The sequence below is a fragment of the Myotis myotis genome, unplaced genomic scaffold (genome assembly GCF_014108235.1).
Source record: "Myotis myotis isolate mMyoMyo1 unplaced genomic scaffold, mMyoMyo1.p scaffold_m19_p_3, whole genome shotgun sequence".
NCBI lineage: Eukaryota > Metazoa > Chordata > Mammalia > Chiroptera > Vespertilionidae > Myotis > Myotis myotis.
Genome location: NW_023416335.1, coordinates 207,214,378 through 207,228,445, shown reverse-complemented (window position 1 = coordinate 207,228,445; position 14,068 = coordinate 207,214,378). Strand labels below are relative to the sequence as shown.

The window sequence follows — 14,068 nt, the reverse complement described above, 5'->3', positions numbered from 1 at the left end:
GGCAGGAGATCAAAGGTCCCAGTGTTGCCCTAGCTGGTTGGCTCAGTGGTTAGAGTGTCAACCTGAAGACCAGAGCGTCACAGGTATGATTCCTGGTCAAGGGTACATACCTCGGTTGCAGGCTTGATTCCTGGTCCAAGTCAGGGCATGTGTGGGAGACAACCTGTTGATGTGTCTCTCTCAAATCTATCTATCTATATATATTTTCTCTCTCTAAAAATCAATGGACAAATATCCTTGGGTGAGGATTAAAAAAAAAGGGTCCCGTGTCTCCCTGTGCCGAGGAGAGGCGCCCGAATCGATGGGTAGCATGGGAGAGGCTGGGCTCCCTTTTCTTTGTGTTTCCTTGCGCTGTTGGCTGTTTCCTCCAATCCCCGCTCCATGCCCAACAGAGAGGCAACGTGGAGATGATCAAGGCCCTCATTGTGTTTGGGGCAGAGGTGGACACCCCAAATGACTGTGGGGAGACTCCTACCCACATAGCCTCCAAGATCAGCAAAGGTATGTTCTCATCACCTGGTCCCGCTTTGGGGGGGGGGGGTGCAGGACTGGGGAGGAGGGAAGCCCAGCTCGGGCCCAGCATCCTGCTTGTACCCACCCCATTGCTTCCTGCGCAGGGTTTCTAGGAGGACCTGGGAGGCGGAGACGGAAGCTTCCGTTTCCCAAGAACTGGGTCCCTGACCAGTAGACCAAGCCCACAAGGGGCTTGTCAAGCCAGTGTCCCCTCCTGTGCAGCCCCATTCCCCTTCAGGGTGCCAGGGTTCAGCGGGTGGGACAGACAGTGGCAGTCCTCTTCCTCAGTCTTGAAGAATTCTCTGATGGAACCACTACACGTATGCATGTGTGTCCCATGCTCAGGCACCCTGCACGTATTACACTACACAAGTGTGTGCATGTGTGTCCTGTGCTCAGGCACCCTGCACGCATTACACTACACAAGTGTGTGCATGCGTGTCCTGTGCTCAGGCTCCCTGCACACATTACACTACACAAGTGTGTGCATGCGTGTCCTGTGCTCAGGCTCCCTGCACACATGACACTACACAAGTGTGTGCATGTGTGTCCCGTGCTCAGGCTCCCTGCACACATGACACTACACAAGTGTGTGCATGTGTGTCCTGTGCTCAGGCACCCTGCACTCATTACACTACACAAGTGTGTGCATGCGTGTCCTGTGCTCAGGCTCCCTGCACACATGACACTACACAAGTGTGTGCATGCGTGTCCTGTGCTCAGGCTCCCTGCACACATGACACTACACAAGTGTGTGCATGTGTGTCCTGTGCTCAGGTACCCTGCACGCATTACACTACACAAGTGTGTGCATGCGTGTCCTGTGCTCAGGCACCCTGCACGTATTACACTACACAAGTGTGTGCATGCGTGTCCTGTGCTCAGGCACCCTGCACGCATTACACTACACAAGTGTGTGCATGCGTGTCCTGTGCTCAGGCTCCCTGCACACATTACACTACACTAGTGTGTGCATGCGTGTCCCGTGCTCAGGCACCCTGCACGCATTACACTACACAAGTGTGTGCATGCGTGTCCTGTGCTCAGGCTCCCTGCACACATTACACTACACAAGTGTGTGCATGCGTGTCCCGTGCTCAGGCACCCTGCACGTATTACACTACACAAGTGTGTGCATGCGTGTCCCGTGCTCAGGCTCCCTGCACGCATTACACTACACAAGTGTGTGCATGCGTGTCCCGTGCTCAGGCACCCTGCACGCATTACACTACACTAGTGTGTGCTCAGGCACGCTGCATGCACTGCATGCTCACTTGGTGAGCCTTGGCTTCAGGGCTGGAAAAGCAGGTGCTCCTCACCAGCAGCCTGGAGCCCCCTCTGGAGGTTTCCGGGAGCTGTGGAGGTTGCCGTGGGTGTGTACCCGCCAGTGTGTGTGCATGCATGTACGCGTGTGGGCACACTGCCTCTCGTGGCATCCCTTCCAGTCATCCCATGCGTTAGATGGGCGTAGCTGCTCGCTGGCTGGCTGGCCAGTCCCTTTCGAGCTCTGAAGGACTGTCCTCTCAGCAGCTTTGAGAATTGCTGACTATGGAGGTGGGAGTTCCTCTTTCTTGACTAGAGTCGGAGGGAAAGGGAGAGTCCCCCAAATACTCAGGCGGGGCCACACCGACCTGCTCCTTCCATTTTCCACGGTCCACCCCGCACCTTCCCGGCCCCCGGAAGGAAGCTGCTTGGGATGTAACAGACTAGAGTCCGCATGCCCTGTCGGGGTGGGGTGGGCTCCCCCATGTACCCAGGCCTGGTAGACGGGAGAGGGAGGGGCTGTGTGTGGAAAGGAGGGGCTCTCCCCTGCATGATGACATCATTTCTGATCCTGTGTGGTTCCCCCTCCCCACACTCCCCAGCTGGCACCAGGAAGGCAGTCTTAACTCTGCTGAGAATCATAGGGGCCAACCACCACTTCCCAGGGGCCCCCACGGAGCTGGGCTCCTCCGCAGCGCAGCATTCCTTCTGCCCGGAAAGATCTCAGCCCCCACCGATCAGCTTAAACAGCCTAGGTAGGCCCCCTCCCCCCGCACTATGCTCCCTCCTCTCCAGCTGGTTCCCAGGCTCTCAGCTCAGAGCTCCTGAGAGAAGGCCCCAGCATAGAAGCCATTGAGATGAGTGGGGAGGGGGGGCGGGGCGGGTTGATTAGCCTCTGCGTGCAGCCAGCAGCCCACAGAGCCCAGAGGCCACGGGTCCCTGGCTAACGTCCCACAGTCCATTTTTCCTGCAAGGATGCCCCGGACACGGGTCTCAGGTCTGGGCATGCCTGGCACCCATGAGGTGGGTGCTTTCATGGCCTCTGTGTCCCCTGGGAGCTCAGGGTGGAGTGAGGAGTTCTGTTTGGGGTCCAGAGCCCCTGACCCTCGGGCTTCAACGAGGAATGTTTCTGCTGCGCAGGGAGTCACTGTGGGGCCTGAGGCCTGTGTGCCCCCCGCTGGCCCTTTCAGTGACCTGCAGGCTTTGATCATGAAGAGCACCCAGCATCTGCCCCAGGCCTCCCGGGTGCCTGTAGAGATGCCCCCAGGAGACTCTCGGTCTCCTGAGCGTAGCCCCCCAAGGCCCTAGATTGTTTGGGAAGGGGGTCCCCTGAACGGGGCCGTCAGAAACCCATCCTTGGCAAGCTGGCCTTTTTTGGGGGGGGCGGGGGAAGCAGACCAAGAGAGCCCAGCCAAGCCTGGAGCTCAGTCAGTCCTCTGGCTCCACTCTCCCCGCCACCCCACCCCCACCCCCCCATCCAAAACCTGCCCCCACCTCCATCTCTCAATCCACAGGCAGGCAGTCACCCAAGCCAGGCTGGATGGCGGGCCTGGGCGCGGCTGCAGATGGGTAAAGCCCTGGCCCAGCGGGGCTGAGCGCCATGCCCCGAGTTAGCCGTAGCCGCGTTCCCTCTTTTTCTCAGCTGCGTGCCCACACGTGCGCCCTGCTGCCCTCCCTGCCTGGCCCTCTGTCCCTGCCCTCCTGGCCAGCCTCCCGCTCATCTTGCCCACTCTGGCCGCCTGCCCTGCTGAAGGGGGCCCACCGCCTGCTGGCTGCTTCCTGCTTTGCTGCTTCTAGACTCCATGCTCAGTGGCGTGGGGGGCCCGGTGACCTGGCACTGCTGGGCCAGGTGCCTGGGGCCCAGCTGCTTGTCAGGAGGGCAGCTCGGGCACGGGGTGGGCACGGGGGACACAAGGACTGAGTAGACGGGTGCATCCAAGCCGAGAGGCCGCTGAGGAAGTTTTCAGGGGGTCAGTCTGGAGATTGGTTCGGGTGTCTCCCCGCACGCACGCAGTTAAATCCCAGGGAACGTCCTGACTCAGCCCTTTGGACTCAGTGACCGCGGACGAGTCGCGTAGCCTCTGAGCCTCGTCTGCGAGTTGGGATCGCAGTTCTGGTGAGGGTGGGTGTCAGCAGCACCAGCCAGGTGTGTGAGGAGCACGCTGTGGACTGCGAAGCACAGGATGCATCAGGGGCGCCTGTGCTTCCCAGCCCTGAGGGGACGACATTGAGCCACATCCGGGGACTGGCCCAGCAGGTTGGGGGCCCCCAGGGGCCTGCGGGCTTTGGCTGAGCTGTTTCCTGGGACAAAGAGCCCTTCCCGGGGCAGCAGGCAGATGCTCCTGCTAGGGATGGTGGGGTGAGGGTACAGCTTTGCTCCTGGACCCATTGGGGCAGCGGGGGGTGGCTGGCATCTGCCCGGCCTCTGCCCACCCAGCCCTCCACCCTGCAGAGCTGCAGGACCTGGTGCACATCTCCCGGGCCCGGAAGCCCACCTTCATCCTGAGCTCCATGCGGGACGAGAAGCGGACGTGAGTGAGGAGGGAAAGGGAGGGCACATGTGCGCGGCCTCTGCTGGGGTCCACCGAGGGCTTGGGGCTTGTGTCTCGTCCGCCCGCGGTCCTGTGAGGCGGCTCGGTCCTCTGTGGTTCACAGCGAGGAGGCTGAGTGTTTAGAGAGCCTGGGTCTGCTCCTTCGCCAGTGGCCGTGCAGGCTCTGGGCCACACGATGGAGCGGCTGCAGTCCTGTCCCTTCCCCGAGACCTGTCATGGTTGTGGGGGCAGGTGCAGGTCCTCTCTGCAGAGACCAGGGCCTGCTTCCCTCAGATTCCACCCCACTCCTTACCCTGCCTCCGAGCACCTGCTGTGCACCCAGGCCCATTGCAGAAGGCGGACCTGGGTGATGGGCACAAAGAGAAGAAGCCCTGCCATGTCCTGGATGACAGTCCCTAGGGCCCAGAATCCATGCCCACTGGCACATCAGGTCACCAGGATGACGTGGTTCCCAGCGGCCGCCCTCTCCACCCTCCCTTAGTAATAGAGCTGGTTTATTCTCTACTAGAGGCCCGGTGCACAAAATTCGTGCACTGGAGGAGGGGGTCCCTCAGCCTGGCCTGCGCGTTCTCACAGTCCGGGGACCCTGTGATCGATCGCCCCGCAGAGGGAGGCCCCACTCACCCGCCGTAGCACAGCTGGCCAGGTAGCCTGGGCCTCCCTCTGTGGGGCAGTCGATCGTGGGGCTCCGTGATGGATCGCCCCAAAGAGGTAGGCCCCACCCATCCGACCAGGGCTCTGCGATGGATTGCCCCAAAGAGGTAGCCCTGCCCACCCGGCCAGGGCTCCGTGATGGATCGCCCCTGCAGAGGGAGGCCCAGACTACCCGCCACAGCCTGCTGGTCGGTGGCCTGGGCCTCCCTCTGCAGGGCGATTATGGGGCAAAGGCTGGGCCCCCGACCAATCATATCGCACCCGCTTTGGCTGGCCTGGCACCAGTGGGTGTCATAGCGTGGTAGTCCGGATGGTCGTTCTGCTGTTCGGCCATTCAGTCAATTTGCACATTATGCTTTTATTCTATCAGTGTTCCTGTTCTAGCAGCCTCCTAGGGACCAGCATCCTTCTTGGGACCAGCAACTTCCTAGGGCAGTGATGGCGAACCTTTTGAGCTCGGCGTGTCAGCATTTTGAAAAACCCTAACTTAACTCTGGTGCCGTGTCACATATAGAAATATTTTGATATTTGTAACCATAGTAAAACAAAGACTTATACTTTTGATATTTATTTTATATATTTAAATGCCATTTAACAAAGAAAAATCAACCACAAAAATGAGTTCATGTGTCACCTCTGACACACGTGTCATAGGTTCGCCATCACTGTCCTAGGGATTAGCAGCTTCCCTAGGAATTAGCAGCCTCCAGGGACCAGCATCCTCCTAGGGATTAGCAGCCTCCCTAGGGACCAGCAGCCTCCTAGGGACCAGCAGCCTCCTAGGGATTAGCAGCCTCCTAGGGATTAGCAGCCTCCTAAGGACCAGCAGCCTCCTAGGGACCAGCAGCCTCCAGGGACCAGCAGCCTCCTAGGGATTAGCAGCCTCCCTAGGGACCAGCAGCCTCCTAGGGACCAGCAGCCTCCTCGGGATTAGCAACCTCCTCGGGATTAGCAGCCTCCTAGGGATTAGCAGCCTCCTAGGGACCAGCAGCCTCCTAGGGATTAGCAGCCTCCTAGGGACCAGCAGCCTCCTAGGGACGTGTTAGCAACTGCAGAACCTGAGTCTCTGAGAGGTTAAGTGCCTTTGTCAAGGTCACATGGAGTGAGTGTCAGAGCGGAGACAGGCCAGGTCTTCCGGGTCCATGTGCTTCCTTCCGCTGCAGGCTCTCTCCTGGCCGTGGCCCAGTGCCAGCCCCGACAGGGCCAGGGAAAGCCCCGTAAGCACACAGCCCACTCCCAGGGCCCGGCAGCCGCACCGCGTGGTCTGCTGCTCCGTGCCTGAAGGGTGCCTTCCCTTGGCTGCCCCGCTCATTTCCTGGGGGTGCATCTGCCTATCCAAGTTCCGGTCCTTCCCTCCTGCTGTGCCCCCTGCACCTTCCTGGAGATGGGGCTGGGGTCTGGACCTGCAAACTCTGGTCGGCCTCGTCTTGACTGGCATCTCCTTCATGGAGCTGTCTGGGCTATGGGGTCCTGCCTGCCTGTGGGGAGCCTCCCAGAGCAGCATCACTCCCCTCCCCCGAGGCAGGCAGTGCCCTCGGCCTCCCTGACTGTGACCCCTGCCTGGTCCAGTCGGAGTCCATACTCTCCAGATCTGAAGACACCAGGAAAGGACCCTTCTGCACCCGGCATCAGGTGCAGCGTCAGGACACCCTGTGGGGATCTTTTCGGGCGGGTTTGTGAGCCACACTCAGCCCCGCATCCTCAGGAGGGTCTCTTGCATGCATGCCCCTCTGGTCAGGCCCTGGAGGACCCCAGCCACAGCAGCCTCCCTTGCCACCACTGGGCTTGCTTCAGGGCTGGCCGCTGGCCCAGGAAAGGCCGCGGGGCCACACAGGCAGGCGCACCAGCTGTCTATTGTAGACACCTCTTGTGCACTGGATCCGTAGCCCTGCACAGAGCAGAGCCCGCCCTGCCCTCAGAAGCCTCCAGTCCAGGGGGGAGAAAGACAGTCAACAATGAACAAAACGTGGTGCTGATGGGGGACAAGTGCTCAGCACCAGGACGTGGCGGACAGGCAGGCTGAGGCGGGCCCTGATGGCAGCGCAGGCTCCTCTCCGCAGTGACGTGTAGACAGAGATGGCAAGAGGAGGAGGCCAGGAGGAAGGGTCCAGGTTTGCGCAGACAGCGGAGGCCTCCCCCGGGGCCAGGGCCCGGCACACAGGACTGGGGAGACAGGTCAGGGCGTGCGGAGAGCGGCCACTCGGAGTCAGCAGACTGGTCCAGACGGAGCCAGCATCTCTTGACCACCCGTGTGCCTGAGCTCCATCCTTCATCCCTTCAGTCACGCACCGGGCCACAGGGAGTACCCGCCTTGAAAGGGATGAGGGCATTTACCTGAGCTCGTGCTGGCAAAGCCCCTCCAGCTCCTGGCACACACAGCCCTTTCTCCCCCCCTGCCCCCTGCCGCTCCCACCTGGGCGGAGCGCCCTGACCCTCTGCCGCCCCCCAGCCTTAATTCAAGGCTTGAGTCAGGCAAGTGGGAGTGGGAACCTAGACCTGAGCAAACCAAGCGCTGTCCTCACGGGGCTCCTGTCCGGAGTGGGGCAGACCCAGGTGCCTGCTGAGGTGGCACCCGGCCAGTTACCTGCCCCCAGCTGCCCCTTACCCTGTTTTTCTCTGTTGTACTTTTCACCTCCTGAAATACATACTTACTCCTTTTTTGACGCCCCCTTCTGCCTCCCCGAAAGCTTCAGTAGCCCCGAGCTTGGTCTCACGTGCCCATCCTGTGGCCATAGGTGCCCTGGCTCCGGGCTTGCGTGCGGGATGTAAAGTGCTGGGCGGTGACGAGCCCTCTTCTCTCCCCTGCTGTCCCCCCCGCAGCCACGACAACCTGCTCTGCCTGGACGGAGGGGGCGTCAAAGGCCTGGTCATCATCCAGCTCCTCATCGCCATCGAGAAGGCCTCGGGCGTCGCCACCAAGGACCTCTTCGACTGGGTGGCTGGGACCAGCACCGGCGGCATCCTGGCCCTGGCCATTCTGCACAGTGAGACGCTCCCTGCAGGGCGGGGGCCGGGCGGGCTGGGATCTGGACCTGCAAACTGCTCGGCCTCGTCTTGACTGGCATCTCCTTCATGGAGCTGTGTGGGCTGTGGGGTCCTGCCTGCCTGTGGGGAGCCTCCCAGAGCAGCATCACCCCCCTCCAGGCAGGCAGTGCCGACTGTGACCCCTGCCCGGTCCAGTCGGAGTCCATACTCTCCAGATCTGAAGGCACCAGGGGAGGACCCTTCTGCACCCGGCATCAGGGCCAGGCCGGTGCCAGGTGCTAGGGACATGGGCCCGAGTCAGACACATGCCCCACCCAGGGAGCCCCAGTCTGATGGGTGTTCACCAGGGGAAGAGGCCACGGCCCAGCTGCCACAGTGTAAGGGCCCTGGACCAGGAGGTGGCCGGGAGCAGCAGCATCCCTGAGCTCTGGGAGAGGAGGGTCATCAGCTGGCACATTGCCAGGTTTGGCATCCCAACAGTTTACTGCCTGGTGCTTCACATCGTGTTTATGACGGTCACCATAGCCTGTGAGGGTACAGCTGGGGAAGCTGAGGACAGAGAGGGTCAGGCCGGGTCTCCATCTGTGTGCCCCACCTGCTGTCTCCTGGCTCCAGGACCCACATCCCTCTCTGCTCTTCAGTCCCTGCCTTCCACCCGAGAGGAGCCATCTCAGGGCTGCCTCCACGGGGACATGGGGGTGGGGGGAGAGCCTAGCCTCTCCCCCAGGCAGGTCTCTCCCTCCTTCAGAGGACACGGGCCCTGTCCAGGGTCTTCAGACTCCTGGGGGCTGCGGAAGGGATCTGGGAGTTGCCCAGTTAGACCTGTCACGGGCAGAACCCCCTCCACAGCCCCCGCTTGCTCACCCCGGCCGGTGAGGCACGTGGACACCTCACTTCACCTCCTGTGAGGTGCAGCCTGCCCTTTGACCCTGTCATTGGAGCCTCTGAGGACAGGGCTGGTTCTTATTTCCCGTGACGCACAGAGTAGATCCAGATTTAAAAGCTCATACACGTCCGGGGCCCTTCAGGGAAAATAATGCAAAATTGTGAATAGGAAGTCAAGTGCAGCGCCTTGGGCTGCTGAAGGGGAGGGACATCTGCCTTGGGAGGGGAGGTGCCGAGGAGGCCGGAGCCCGGCGTGGTCGGTGCCTGGGCAGAGCTGCCCTCACCTGCCGCTGCTGCGCTGGCTTCCCCAGCCGGCCTGTGCTCAGGCGCGCCTCCCCGCTCCGACCCGTCCGTTCCTAGGCAAGTCCATGGTCTACATGCGTGGCGTGTACTTCCGCATGAAGGACGAGGTATTCCGGGGCTCGCGGCCCTACGAGTCAGGGCCCCTGGAGGAGTTCCTGAAGCGGGAGTTTGGCGAGCACACCAAGATGACAGACATCAAGAAGCCCAAGTGAGCCTGCGCAGGGGCCTGGGCTGTGGCCGGCTATGCCTGCAGGGATGGGGGAAGGGGCAGGTTTATTTCTGATTTACCTTATCCAAGAGTATAGCCCTTTGGGGTCCCACCCTAATATAAGGAGGGTCTCTCCTTAGACCCCTAACCTTTGGTGGGCCCTGGACTTCGACTCTGTCCCTCTGGCCCCAGGAGGCCATCAACCCTGAAGCTTAAATGGACTGAGTTTGGTTTCTGGCTTCAGGCCGGAGCTGGGTCTGTGCTCACTTACGTCTCTGGGTCCTTGCTTTTCCTCAGGCCTTACCCTGGCATTCCCTTTGTCTTGTCGGGTCTGTGCTTTTAAGTAGATTTTTAAAAAATATATCTTTTCCAGCTTTTAATTTTTTTCCAGTGGGAAAATTGTTCAAATTCCCTCTCCACAGTATTCCCAGAAATGGAAAACTAATGTTTTTTCCTGTGCAGAGTTTTTGTTCCCTTCCCTTTATATCGAGCTTTACAATATAACAAATTCGTTTCTGTGTGACGCTGACCCCCTTGTAACTCTGAATGGCCCAAACAGCACCTCACTCTCTGCTGTCCTGCTTCGGTGGGCTCGTTTTTCACAGTAATGCATGGCAACGAGACGACAGCCGTGTACGGAAGCCTGCGCTGTGACTAGATTATTCCTTTAGGGAGATTTCCTAACGTGGCTTACAGGCCAGAGAGCCAAGACATCGATGAGTCTCCATACATGTTATTTCCCAGGGGGCTGTGCCGGTCTGCACTCCCCACCACATTTTAGGATGTCTGGTCTCTCAGACAAGAGGTATCTTCTTCAATAGGCTCTCCTGGCAGATAGAGCATTGAAGGGGGACCACAGGGGAGGTCTCCTGAGCTGCAGCCCCCTGTCCCCAGGGCCGCTCGTGGCCCTTCAGAGTTACCCTCCGACCAAGCAAATAGGCACATGGGTTTTGGGGGGATTTGTTGTTGATAAATGGGGGCATATCACACACTGTCCTGAGCCTGGTTCTACTTGGCCACAAATCTCGGTGCTCAGTGCCCATCGGCACATAGAGCTGCTTGATCCTTCTGCAGCGGCACAGGCCCCAGTGAGTGGGGACCGCGGGCAGCAACCCGGCCAGCACGTGGACAGTTTCGTTGTTGCCAGTCTTGTGCTTGAACAAATGCTGCTGCTGTTAGCAGCCCCCTGCGCCCATCTCCACACGTGGGTGCGGGAGAGAGCCGCTGAGGACAAACTCCCAGGAGTGGGCTGCCGGGCGGGCAGGGGGTGGGGGGAGTGGGCTGCCGGGTGCGGGGCGGGGGGGCTGCTGGGGGGCAGTTAGAGACCTCAGCGTCCTGTTCCTGTTTCTCTCCAGGGTGATGCTGACAGGGACGCTGTCGGACCGGCAGCCGGCTGAACTCCACCTCTTCCGCAATTACGAGGCCCCAGAGTGTGCACGGGAGCCTCGCTGCAGCCAGAACATTAACCTCAAGCCTCCCACTCAGCCCTCAGGTTAACACCATGTTTGCCGCATCTGTGGGAAGCGACTGACCTGCGAGGCGTGGGGTGCGGGTGGGAGTCGTAGGCTTGTCACTGGCACCCCTAGCCCACCCCCTCCCATCTGCTGCCCTGCGTCTTTATTGGCTGAGGACAGGCAGAGTGGGAGCTGTCAGCCCCGGCAGCTAGAGGAGGCCCTCAGCTGTACCCGCCTTCCACGGGGGAGGAGAGGGACAGACAGCATGCCTTGTTGGGCCTGTTCCTGAAGAGTTCCCAGCCTCTCCCTTCTCCTGCAGCCACACACACACACATGCACACATGTATATATACACATACAGGCACACACACGCATGCACATACACACGCCTACTGAGATCTGAAGAGCTCAGAAATTGTACCAGTCCCTTGTCCCACTGGGCCACCCTCCTCCCCACCCGCAGAGCAGCTGGTGTGGCGGGCAGCCCGGAGCAGTGGGGCAGCTCCCACCTACTTCCGGCCAAGTGGGCGCTACCTGGATGGCGGGCTGCTGGCCAACAACCCCACGCTGGACGCCATGACCGAGATCCATGAGTACAACCAGGACATGATCCGAAAGGTGAGAGCCCCTCAGGTCTCACACACACACACACACACACACACCCCCACCCTGCTCAGCAGATCCGGGTTTCCTGTGCGGCCATTGCCCGGGCGTTCAGCAGCAGCCTTGCCTCACATGTACTGCCTGGCCGGTGTGTCTGCCCGCAGCGCTGTGCTGAGAGCGGTTCTGAGCCCGGTCGGGACAAGGGGGGCAGCGGCTCTGGGCTTGGGCCCTGGCTCTGCCCGCCCTCCCCTTCAGCCACTGAGTGCGTGGCTGGTAGCAGGGGCCAGATGCTCAGGAGGCTCCCCTGTGCTCCTCCCTGTAAAGCATTCAGGACAGCGCCTGACCCGAGAGCGCCACGGCCTTGCTGGCTGTGGTCACCACTGTGGTCATCACTAAGCTCAGGCAACACTGGGTGGGGCCAGGGGCTCTGCCTTCAGAGGGTGAGCGCCCTCTAGGGGCCAGGCCTGGCAGAGCAGGCTCCCCGGGGGAGGAGGCTGTGGGATGAGGAAGGTCCTGTTGTGGAGTGACTCCGGGCAGCAAAGGAGGCAGCCCAGGCCCCGCTCCTCCACAGGCGCTGCCACCTCTTCTCGCCCCCCGGGGCCCCTCCGAGACCTCACTCCCCCGCGAAGGTCCGCCCGGGGAAGGTCTCCTCTGACCACCAGTCCTGTCCCCAACAGGGTCAGGGCAGCAAGGTGAAGAAACTCTCCATCGTCGTCTCTCTGGGGACAGGGAGGTCCCCGCAGGTACCCGTGACCTGTGTGGACGTCTTCCGTCCCAGCAACCCCTGGGAACTGGCGAAAACTGTCTTTGGGGCCAAGGAACTGGGCAAAATGGTGGTGGACTGTGTGAGTATGGGCCTCTCCCCAGGACGGTGCCCTCCCTCTTCTGTGTACCCGGGTGTCAGGGGCTCTGTGGGTCCGCGTTAGCCAGCCCAGGGAGGGGTCCCGATTCCGTCAGTGCCGCGGGGACCCTGTGACCACCTGAGCAGGGGCTCCAGCATCTCTTAGCTGTGGGGCCTCCTTCCAGCGGCCGCAGATTCCTGATGGCAAAGGCTGCAGGGGGCGGGGCGTGGAGGCTGTCACTCAGCCCTGTCGCCCCATCACACTCCCTGACCCTCAGTGGTGCCGCTGAGCCACCTGGGAAAACCCCAGGCCCTGCCCCTTCGATTGCCCAGCTGGGGCAGTCGCTGTGCCCAGGGAGGGGACTTGCCCAAGTCCCTCTGCGGATGGGTGGCTGAGCCAGACAGGGGGTCTGGGCAGGGGCTGTGGGTGGGCTGGGTGCTCACGGAGGCTGCTTCTCCCCAGTGCACAGATCCGGACGGGCGGGCCGTGGACCGGGCCCGGGCCTGGTGCGAGATGGTCGGCATCCAGTACTTCAGGTGAGGGCCGCCCTCAGCCCCAGCCCCACTCCCTGGCTGGCCAGACAGGGCGGCCTTCCCCACCCAGCCCTTGGCAGGGACATTCCTTTCCCCCACCCAGGCCAAGAGTCCTGGGGTGACCCCTCCTCCTTGACTTGGGCAGATTGAACCCCCAGCTGGGCACAGACATCATGCTGGACGAGGTGAGCGACACGGTGCTGGTCAACGCCCTCTGGGAGACCGAGGTGTACATTCATGAGCACCGGGAGCAGTTCCAGAAGCTCGTCCAGCTGCTGCTGTCCCCCTAGGCCCCGCCCAGCCAACCCCTCCACCTCTCACTCAGACACTAAGGGCGCCCTCGTTTGCCCAGCCCTGGGCTCCTCCGGTCCTCTGGGGTGCAGCCGCCCATCTGCCCTCTGCCCTCTGCCCTCTGCCCTGGGGGTGGGGCTGGAGAAGCTACAGAAACTGGCCACCATCCACCCCATCAGCAGGGGGATCCCACACTCGGGAGTGGGGTGCCCCATTCAACTTTGCACCTCAGTACCCACCCCGCCACCTGCACCTCGGCTGCCCCACCTGTGAGCTGCCTCAGCTCCCAACGGCTGCTCCTGGACTTGTGATTCTTCCCTGGACAGTGATTTATGATGGGGCGGGGCGCCCCAAACTGTGAAATAAACGGTTTGATTCCGGTTGCCCTGCGTTGTGTGCACTGTGGTGTGAGTGCCCCCACCCACCAGCTCCCGCAGCCTTGACCTTCAGCCTGACCCTCGTCTTCTTGTGCCCACTCACATGGCTGCTGTTTCCCAGCTCCCTGGGGCGGGGGGACCCCCTTTCCTCCAGGCCTCCCCACACGTGGCTGGGGAGGGCGTTCTGAGGTGGCCCCAGGCCCACCTGCCCCAGTGGAGGCCGGCAAGAGAGACCCATTTTCCGGGAGCGGGTGAGGTCCAGGGCAGGTGGGGGCTCGGTGTCACGCAGTGAGCGAGCAGGGCCAAGGTTTGCCCGGGTCTGTGCGACATCAGAGGCGGTGCTGTCCCCTGTCCAGCACGCAGAGGGGCTGGACGGCAGCAGCAGACGTGGGCTGGGCGCTCGAGGTGCAGGTCTGAGGGGCTCAGGGGAGAGCAGGAAGCTGACAACAGTGACCCCCACTGGGTGTTCAGCCTCCAGGGGGCTGTCAGGCAGGGTCCTGGGGGAGGGCGACCAGCAGTCCTAGCCCCTCGGTGGGCTGGGGTCCTCCCAGGGCCAGGGGTTCCGGCTGGCCTGGCGGGGCCTGGTCCTGGAGGTGGCGGTGACC

The 14,068-nt window shown here is 61.6% G+C and overlaps 1 protein-coding gene across 7 annotated transcripts in view; it reads left to right on the top strand.

The window, feature by feature from the left end:
• Positions 1 to 14,068, top strand: part of PLA2G6 (phospholipase A2 group VI) — a 44,832-nt gene that overhangs the window by 30,463 nt on the left and 301 nt on the right. For 3 of the 7 annotated variants that reach the window (XM_036299706.1, XM_036299704.1, XM_036299705.1), the window contains 10 exons: positions 393 to 501; positions 2,379 to 2,531; positions 4,229 to 4,307; positions 7,803 to 7,966; positions 9,213 to 9,363; positions 10,719 to 10,855; positions 11,281 to 11,435; positions 12,098 to 12,265; positions 12,725 to 12,798; positions 12,941 to 13,085. In XM_036299706.1, coding sequence (XP_036155599.1) covers positions 393 to 501; positions 2,379 to 2,531; positions 4,229 to 4,307; positions 7,803 to 7,966; positions 9,213 to 9,363; positions 10,719 to 10,855; positions 11,281 to 11,435; positions 12,098 to 12,265; positions 12,725 to 12,798; positions 12,941 to 13,085 — 1,335 coding nt within the window. Of the gene's footprint in view, positions 1 to 392; positions 502 to 2,378; positions 2,532 to 4,228; positions 4,308 to 7,802; positions 7,967 to 9,212; positions 9,364 to 10,718; positions 10,856 to 11,280; positions 11,436 to 12,097; positions 12,266 to 12,724; positions 12,799 to 12,940; positions 13,470 to 14,068 lie in introns of those variants that run through there. The other 4 variants (XM_036299707.1, XM_036299708.1, XM_036299709.1 and 1 more) reach the window with 4 other exon arrangements.